Source organism: Carya illinoinensis, chromosome 3 (genome assembly GCF_018687715.1).
Source record: "Carya illinoinensis cultivar Pawnee chromosome 3, C.illinoinensisPawnee_v1, whole genome shotgun sequence".
Taxonomy (NCBI): domain Eukaryota; kingdom Viridiplantae; phylum Streptophyta; class Magnoliopsida; order Fagales; family Juglandaceae; genus Carya; species Carya illinoinensis.
The window spans coordinates 16,345,681-16,355,676 of NC_056754.1; the positions used below are offsets into that span (position 1 = coordinate 16,345,681).

Here is a 9,996-nt window from a genome sequence, read left to right on the forward strand (position 1 = left end):
ACTTCTTAGGTTTCTCTCTCTACACACGTTCTCTCTCGTACACACTTTTTTCCTTTGCAACAAAACCGTGAGGGAAAAGGGACATAAAACAGTTGCCTACAGGGAACCACCAAAAATCCTTACTTCCGAAAACAACCCCATTTAAGAAGACGACACGGATCACCATTTACAAAATCGAAAACACATACTGACTGAGTATTATCGATTAACAAATTTTCTTTTCCCTTTTGCTTATTTTCTATATATAAACTCCTCCGGTGGGGGCACAGCCCAGAGCCACCACCACCATCTGGGTCCCACCTGCATCTACTCTCTCCTCCTCACGTCCTACTTTTCATTATCGATCCCCTTTTCATTTTTCTCTCTCTACGTTACACATTGTCTCGATCATTTCCTTCTCTCTTACGCGTCCGCTTTTCCAGACATACACACTCTACTCTCTCTCTCTCCCCTCCCTAGGACTTCCCCTCTGTATAAACCCTTCATTGAGTTCTAAGATTCAAGACCAGCCAGGTACAGAGCAGACTTGGCTTGTCAAGGAATCAAGATCAAAGACTTTTTTTTTTTTTTCCCTTTAAATTAGAAGAAACCACCTGTATTATTCTTGGCAATTCCCTCCATCTTTTTCCGCTACTCTTTTCTTTTGACCATTCTGTATGCGAGGTTTGCTTTTCCCGTGACGGGTGCTCACCGGAGTCGTGTGGAGCGCAAAGTTGGATCTTTTGGGCGAGTTAGAGCGAGAGAAACGGTGCCAGATCGGTTTCCCCGTTGAGGTTTGGGATATGATAAGCTGTGCTTTGTGGGTTTGAAGTGTTTCAGATTTGCTTTGCCTTGTTGTGTGTGATGGACACGAGGGGTCGGCTCATTGCTGGTTCTCATAATCGAAATGAGTTCATTCTGATCAATGCAGACGAGAATGAAAGGGTAAGATTCTAATAGTACTCCTTATTTTGATTTATCTTTTGATTTGGGGGATACCATTCTTTCAATTTTTTTTTATTCAATTTGGGGATTGTTGGGAATGGGGAAAAAGGCGGGGCTTTCCCCAGTATTTTGATGCAATCTGGAGATCTTTGCTTGTGACTTTCTTGATGTGCTTGTTAATGGATTATTGATTTTGTTCCTTTTCATTTTCTTGCTCACATTTTGACATGGTTTAGTTATGCTCATTCCAGTGTATGTCTCTGTCTAACGCGGACTCAGCTTCACTTATAATAAATAAAATATAGACTCGACTCCGAAAAGAATTTTATCTTTAGATGAGATTCTTGGCCGATGATGTTGAATTACTGTTTATATCCAAAAGGGAGCCCCTAGTCTTGAGCGTTAACAACTTTCTGTTGTTAAATCAGTTAGTTTCTTGACATGGGCTAGGATAAATCTGTGCATTTTAAGGTTCCTGTCCTTTAAGTTAATTATTAGAATTTGGTGGGGGTTTTTTGGTGTTTCACCCTTCCCGACCGTCAAGTTTTATTGGTATCTCTAAAATCTTTGCAACTGTTGGATAAGTCTTGTCCTTTGGATTGTGAAATAATTGGGAATGCCATGGGGAATACTGATTTGCATATTTCAAATAAGTACTTTGAGTCATTTGTTATTCAGGATTCATAACATACTGCGATCAAAAGTCAAGGATAAAAAATGATAATCTTATAAAAATTTGGAAAGAAGGCTGGCGTTCTTGGTCTAATTGGACTTATGAATCTTATTTGGGAAGCATCTAGTCCAATTCAGGAACATGTTAATTTAATAAGATTCAGCTAAGTGAACTTTCTCTTTTGTATTTTGTTATTTGATTCGGTAAGTGGCAAGTTAAACTTCCAGTAGCTTTAATTATCGACGTTATCCTGCCGATGCTGTACCCTCCCTAATCAGGTGCTTTTCACACTGATTTTTTGGTTTCTGGGTCATTGCAGATTAGGTCTGTAAGAGAATTTAGTGGACAAATATGTCAGATTTGTGGGGATGAGGTGGAGATTACAGTAGACGGAGAGCACTTTGTTGCCTGCAACGAGTGTGCTTTCCCTGTGTGCAGGCCTTGCTATGAATATGAGAGAAGAGAGGGCAATCAGGCTTGTCCTCAGTGTAAAACCAGGTACAAGCGCATCAAAGGTGAGATTATTTCTGCATTATCTTGTTTACTTATCTATTGAACACTTAATGCTTAGAATTTCTCTAATTAGTGATGTGAATTGCAGGCAGTGCTAGGGTTGAAGGTGACGAGGAAGAAGATGGCATTGATGATTTGGACAATGAGTTTGATTATGGAAACCTCAACAGTATTGGTTCACAAGAAGTTTCAGAAGCAATGTTCTCTGCACGCCTTAACACTGGCCGTGGATATCACTCTAATGCATCTGGAATACCTACACACTTAGAATATGAGACCTCTCCCCTTAGTTCTGATATCCCTCTATTGACCTATGGTGAAGAGGTAAATCAGTACGAATTCTAATCTTATTCCTCGCCCTTTGGTAAATGTTTATTTTCATGTATACATGGGTTCAGATATGTGTGATGTGATGACCGCCTTGTAATGATGCTTTTTTCTGTTTTAGGATTCTGAGATTTCTGCTGATCAGCATGCTCTTATTGTACCCCCATTCATGGGTCATGGAAACAGAATCCATTCAGTGCCTTTTACTGAACCATCTGTACCATGTAATTTTCGCCGAAGTAGTTGCATCCTTTTTTCAATATTTTTTTCCTATTGGTTTAGATTTAAGTTTTACTTAGATAGTGAGCTTAGAGCTTTTTAATGTCTGTGTCACAGTGCAACCCAGACCAATGGTTCCTAAAAAAGATCTTGCAGTATATGGGTATGGGAGTGTGGCTTGGAAGGATCGAATGGAGGACTGGAAGAAAAGGCAGAATGATAAACTTCAGGTTGTAGAGCACCAAGGAGTCAATGATGGTGGAAATTTTGGTCGAAATGAACTAGATGATGATCCTGACTTGCCCATGTAAGTGACCCTTCTCTGTTTGTCCCCCTTTCATGGCATGTTACTATCCTTTGACCAAAAACCAAAAATGCTGTCTTAATTATGAGTACTTTTCCTCTTCTTGATTACCTATCAAAAATAAAATAAAATAAAAATTGTGAGTACTTTTTCTCAAGAAGAAAGTTGATTCACATTATGAGAAGGAGCATTCTCTGATCTGAAATTCCCATAAACATGTACATGGTAAGAAAGGATCTTGCTACAACTTCCTTTACATTTGAGTGCCCATGAAATGCATTCTGTTTACTTTAGATCTTGATTGTTGATATATTTGGGTGTATTCAGACCTTTCGTAGTCCTTCCAGTCCTTTCCAAACAGAGAACGGAAATAAAGGGGAGATAAAAAATATTTCTGCTAACTAAGTTGCTTGCTTTTAATTATACCTAGTATTGTTTTTAATAAGTAGCATTTATTTGTACCTAGTTGAGTGCTAGAATGCCTTGGCGGTAGCTGATTGTCTTAAATTAATTGCATTCTGCACATTCTCCTCACAAAAATGCTTCCATTGACACGTGGTATATTTACCTAGGTGCCTAGGTGTGTGCCTGTAGAACTACCTTGGTGCATATATGGGTTTTCTTGTGATAAGCTTTGACACTACATGCCTCAGCTTTGGGGCTGGATCTGTGGTTCTCAGTGAGAAAATATAACATTTGTTATAGAATTCTATGTACTTGCATGAGTTGTGATCACTCTCTCTCCACACTCTATATATATCTACATTTCTAGGTTAATATAAACATCATGGCTTGTTACTCGAATTATGTTCACTTTGTGCATGAATTTTCTAGCTGATATGTTGTACTCAGTGCAGATGCATTTCTTGAAAGTGTTAATATACTATATTATGGTGGTAGGAAATTAACTTGAAAGTGTTATTTTTTCCAACTTCTGTACTTGTGCCTTTCTTGGCTTATTGTTTAACTTTTTGGACTATTTACTAACTTTCTTGATATGTATGTGTATATAAATATCAGGATGGATGAAGGCAGGCAGCCCCTTTCGAGGAAGTTACCCATCGCTTCAAGCAAGATAAACCCATACAGAATGATTATAATACTACGCCTTGTAATCCTTGGCTTATTTTTTCATTATAGACTTCTTCATCCAGTTAATGATGCATATGGCTTGTGGCTGACATCAGTTATCTGTGAAATATGGTTTGCTGTATCATGGATTCTGGATCAGTTCCCAAAGTGGTACCCTATAGAACGAGAAACATACCTTGACAGGCTATCATTGAGGTAATAGGACTTGTTTATAAATTTATCTAGTTGCTTGTTTCATATGCCCTAATCATCATCAGTCTTGTGGTTTCAACTTTTCATATCGAGTTTTTCGATTGAACATTACTTTTTCTCTCAGGTATGAAAAAGAAGGGAAGCCATCTGAGTTGGCCAGTGTAGACGTCTTTGTGAGTACAGTTGATCCTATGAAAGAGCCTCCTTTAATTACTGCAAACACGGTTCTTTCCATTCTTGCGGTTGATTATCCAGTAGATAAGGTTGCTTGCTATGTCTCGGATGATGGTGCTGCAATGCTTACTTTTGAAGCGCTTTCTGAGACATCTGAATTTGCAAGGAAATGGGTTCCTTTCTGTAAAAAATTTAATATTGAACCAAGAGCCCCGGAGTGGTATTTTTCACAGAAGATGGACTATCTGAAGAATAAAGTTCATCCAGCATTTGTCAGAGAAAGGCGTGCAATGAAGGTATTGGCTTCTCTACCTGTAGTTTCTTATATTGAAAACCTTTTAGTTCAAAAATAATATTGAGATTACCAAATTATTTTAAGACCTTATATAATTTTTATAATAATTTTCTTGTCTTAATTTCATGGTTTAAAGGTTAGATATGATTAGCGAATGATGAATGATGTTATTTGACTTTTCTATTTTGTTGGTACAGAGAGAATATGAAGAGTTTAAAGTTAAAATAAATGCATTGGTAGCCACAGCACAAAAGGTTCCTGAGGATGGCTGGACGATGCAGGATGGGACTCCATGGCCTGGAAACAATGTACGGGACCATCCTGGCATGATTCAGGTGAGGCTTCTACAAATATTGTTGGCTATATTACTTATTAAAAAAAAAAAAATATTGTTGGCTATATTGTAAAGTATCTATGTTAAACATAAATGGGCCCTTGATGAAATGTCCTTACCAACATGTTTTCTCTGGGGACTTGGTTTGACCATTATGCTTGAATTATCCAGCTGCTTATAGGGTGATGTATAATCTGAGTTCTCAAAATTGCCACTTACGGTGATATTATCCCCTTATGCAGATCTATTCCCTTTAAAAGAGATTAACACGCTGGGAAGATTTATCTGGGCTACTATTAGGTGCTAATTATGTGCATAGATTTTGCATCCAAGATGCATGCTCGTTGTACTTTTTACTTCTAAAAAAAAGATGCATGCTCCTTGTACTTTTTACTTATAAAAAAAGATGCATGTTCCTTGTGCCACATTGTCAGTGTTCCTTGGTCTTTCATAGACTGGCAATTGGTTAGTCTAAGGGTAGTTGTGGGCTTCCCAAGTAAAAAATACCGTAATAAGAGGTTACCTTGGGTAAAGGGATGGGATGAAGTGTGATTTGGGGTTCTGATGTTGTTTTCCACTTAATATAAATCTCATTTCTGCAGGTGTTCCTCGGCCATAGTGATGTTTGTGATGTGGAAGGAAACGAGTTACCTCGTCTGATTTATGTTTCCCGTGAAAAGAGACCTGGGTTTGAACACCACAAAAAGGCTGGGGCCATGAATGCTCTGGTAAGGCTGAAGTCTATGATAATGCTTCTAGGTTATTCTTCTTGTTTTTCCTTCCTGTACATTCTAATCAATAAATAGTGCATGATCCACATTTTTTACGTTAGTTTATTCATGATAATCCTTGAAGGTACGGGTCTCAGCAGTTATCTCAAACGCTCCTTATCTTCTGAACGTGGACTGTGATCATTATATTAACAATAGCAAGGCACTTAGAGAAGCCATGTGTTTCATGATGGACCCCACATCGGGAAAGAAGGTTTGCTATGTGCAGTTTCCTCAAAGATTTGATGGGATTGATCATCATGATAGATACTCAAACCGGAATGTTGTATTCTTTGATGTATGTGTACTCTTCTTGTTTGTGTGTTGTATCCATCCATCTATCTATTTGTTTAACTATATATTTTTATGCACTTCTTTGTTATTGCAAAGCCTAACTTCTCCACTGAAAACAGATCAACATGAAAGGCTTAGATGGTTTACAAGGACCCATATATGTTGGGACTGGATGTGTTTTCAGAAGGCAAGCACTTTATGGATTTGATGCACCTGCCAAGAAGAAGCCCCCTAGCAAAACCTGCAACTGTTTGCCAAAATGGTGCTGCCTATGTTGTGGCTTTAGAAAGAACAAGAATGTGAAGACAAAGGAGAAAAAGAAGAAACCTAAGCACAGGGAAGCATCAAAGCAGATACATGCACTTGAAAATATTGAGGGAATGAATGGTAAGGATTCATTTAGGGACTAAGAACTATATGCCACCTTGAGTCTGACAACTGTTATGTAGTAAAGGAAAATATCTGTGACAACTGTTATGTAATAAAGGAAAATCTCAGGAGAGCAAGACTAAACCATGTTTCAATTGCAGAATCAAGTCCTGAAAAGTCATCCATTGTGTCGCAAATGAAATTGGAGAAGAAGTTTGGGCAGTCTCCAGTTTTTATAGCCTCCACGCTTCTGGAAAATGGTGGAGTTCCTCAGAATGTCAGTCCTGCATCACTCTTGAAAGAAGCCATCCAAGTCATCAGCTGTGGATTTGAGGATAAATCAGAATGGGGAAAGGAGGTAAGCAAAAAAGAACTCCAAAGTCATTCAGGACTTACATTCTCTAGATTCTCCCTTCATCACCATATTGCCCTCTAAATTTTTGAACATATAAACTAGGTTGGCTGGATATATGGTTCTGTAACTGAGGATATCCTGACTGGATTTAAGATGCACTGCCATGGCTGGCGGTCTGTGTACTGCATACCCAAGAGGCCAGCATTCAAGGGATCAGCTCCTATCAACCTCTCAGATCGTTTACACCAGGTTCTTCGGTGGGCCCTTGGATCCGTGGAAATTTTCTTAAGCAGACATTGTCCAATCTGGTATGGCTATGGTGGCGGGTTGAAATGGTTGGAACGATTTTCATACATAAACTCTGTTGTTTATCCTTGGACATCCATTCCCTTGATTGTTTACTGTACTCTACCAGCCATCTGTCTTCTCACTGGGAAATTCATCGTTCCTGCGGTAACTCCCCTCTGCTCATTTTTGTTGCTTTATTTGTCTTAACTCGTAATTCATATACTGTTAACAGTATGCTGAAAAAACCAGCAATTATGAAATGGGGTGTGGAAGTTGGGTTGGACTAGGATTCTCTACAGCTGTGGACCCACAGTTTTTGGTGTTTCTCATGGGCAGTGCTTAGACCTCAATATTAAATATTGTGGGGTCTACATATATAAAAAAATATATATTGTGGGGTCTACATGCAGTGCTTATCCTAATTGCAGAAAATGTTTGTGACAGAGAATTGTATAGGATCTCAATCCAGTTGGGTTACATAAATGCTCAACTTGTTTTGTTTTGTTTGTTTGTTTGTTTTTTTTCAGGAGGGGGGAATATTTGTGTTTCCTATGTTTGGTTCTACCAAGATATGCTAATCAATGAAAAGTATTTTTATTGATTAACTGAAAATTGCATCTAAAGGGATGAAGCATCGGTCATTTTTCTGAAATGTGGCCTTCTATTTTATTTCCTCTCTCCAAGATCTCTCCCTCATTCATCAACACTGCTACCACACCTTGCCCTCCTGGTTCTCATCCTTTTGCACCATTACCTCTGTTCCCCCCTCTCCTTCATTACTCTTTTCTGCCACCGCCACTTCCACTCTACCCGCTCCACACTCTTCATTGCCACCAGTTCCAACTTGCCACCTTCCCCCCATTTTTCTTCACCTCCACATCACCTCCTTCCCTTCCCTCGCTTTGGTCCTCCCCATTGCTAGCACCACCATCCCCTCCTCCTTTTCTCAGTCTTCTGTACTGCGCACTGCTTTCAACGTCTGATCCACCATTCCTGACTCTTGATCTACCATCCCTGGCTCCACATATGCTGCATTTTTAGCCATTGGACTTTAGCGGCTTTTGGCTTAGAAAATTCCGATGCAAACACTGGGAAATCGTTTTTGGGGTCTCATTGAAAATAAATAATTGTTTTTGAAAATGTTTTTATTGTTTTCAATAAAAGTTGAGAAAATGTTTTATGCTGAAACAAATGGATCCTAAATTTGAAACCTAAACTTGAGAATTCTTCCACATTTTAGTACGACTGATGAACCTTTCAAAATTGTCTAGTCTTCAAAAAATTTTGGTGTAGTGTTGTATACCTGCTGTTTACTTCTGAAAAAACTTTGGTTGCTCAGATCATAAGCTTGTGAGTTTGATGCATGTAATTGATTGTTAAATTGGATTCCTGTGGTTGTAGTCTCTCGTTAAAATGATTGGAAAGTGTGCTTATGGTTTGGTTAAGGCTGACTAGATTTGTTTGTCATGTCATTTGATCCCCTTGAGTATATACTTAAGCAAACATTAAGTTCTTCACATGGCTGATTTAACTGCTGGTTTTCTACTCAGCTTTGTGCTAACTGAGGGCCGTTTACTTCAATGTACAGATAAGCAACTACGCAAGCTTAGTATTCATGGCTCTCTTCATATCTATAGCTGCAACTGGAATTCTCGAGATGCGGTGGGGTGGCGTTGGGATAGATGACTGGTGGAGAAATGAGCAGTTCTGGGTTATTGGGGGTGTTTCATCACATCTTTTTGCCCTCATCCAGGGTCTACTCAAGGTGTTGGCCGGTGTCAGCACAAACTTCACAGTTACCTCAAAAGCAGCAGATGATGGAGAATTTTCAGAACTCTACATCTTCAAGTGGACATCATTGTTAATCCCGCCCACAACTTTGTTGATTATAAATATAGTTGGGGTGGTGGTTGGGATCTCGGATGCCATCAATAATGGGTACGATTCTTGGGGTCCACTTTTTGGTAGGCTATTTTTTGCCTTATGGGTCATTCTCCACCTCTACCCCTTCCTCAAGGGATTACTCGGGAAACAAGATCGGATGCCAACCATTGTTTTGGTCTGGTCTATTCTACTGGCCTCAATCTTAACTCTTATGTGGGTTCGAATCAATCCATTTGTGTCAAGAGATGGTCCTGTTTTAGAAGTTTGTGGGTTGAATTGTGATGACTAGGAAACGTGAATAAGTTTTAGTTTCTTCGCAGCTGCTACAATTTTCCAGGATAGTTACGGTGTTGCAGAAGAAGAGGTCATTTGTTCTTTGGATGGAGACATTTCATCCAATTGCACGAATTTGTTGGAAGAAAATGTCAAGTCTTTGGGGTCTGTAGATAAAGTGGGGCGCACAGAGGCGGACACATTATTATTTGTTTGATAGGGTTTAATCGATTCTTTGATTACATTCCTGTGGCTTCTTTGAGGGTTAAATTCTTCAGTATCTGTATTAGAAAAGAGTACTGAATCATAATTTATTCCCTTAAGCGGGAATCTCTCTTCTATATAGGTGTCGTAAAGATTAGTTCAAATGTCTGTATGGTTGTTATCATTCTCGGTAAACTATCGTCATGTATGTTCTTAATTTGGAGTTCCCAAGTATGGTGGATTTTGTTCACTTGTTTTCTTCCTTCCATTCGTATAAAGCCAGACTTCTACCTGTGAATTAATTAATTAATTCCAAGTTGTTCACATCAGCAGAAAGTCTATGCATGTGTGAATGGGACTTGAGCATAAAACTTGTTCATCATGGATGAACGATTACTTGAACTATCAACCTTTTAGGAGTTAAATTTCAGTGTGGACTAAGAAGCCATTGGAGAGGTAACAAATCCAGTCTACGGGCTCACATTATATTAAACGAAGTTCGTGATTAGTGT

At 38.9% G+C, this 9,996-nt stretch overlaps 1 protein-coding gene across 1 annotated transcript; it reads left to right on the forward strand.

Annotated features, from left to right (window-relative positions):
• The first annotated feature begins 216 nt into the window (after positions 1-216).
• Positions 217-9,734, forward strand: LOC122303489 (cellulose synthase A catalytic subunit 2 [UDP-forming]-like). Its single transcript, XM_043115288.1, has 14 exons — positions 217-924; positions 1,917-2,112; positions 2,199-2,434; positions 2,559-2,661; positions 2,774-2,963; positions 3,981-4,247; positions 4,369-4,714; positions 4,911-5,048; positions 5,650-5,775; positions 5,903-6,115; positions 6,231-6,498; positions 6,642-6,838; positions 6,938-7,288; positions 8,712-9,734. The coding sequence occupies exons 1-14, from the start codon at positions 844-846 to the stop codon at positions 9,294-9,296; spliced, it is 3,297 nt and encodes a 1,098-aa protein (XP_042971222.1). The 5' UTR covers positions 217-843; the 3' UTR covers positions 9,297-9,734.
• Positions 9,735-9,996: the final 262 nt, after the last annotated feature.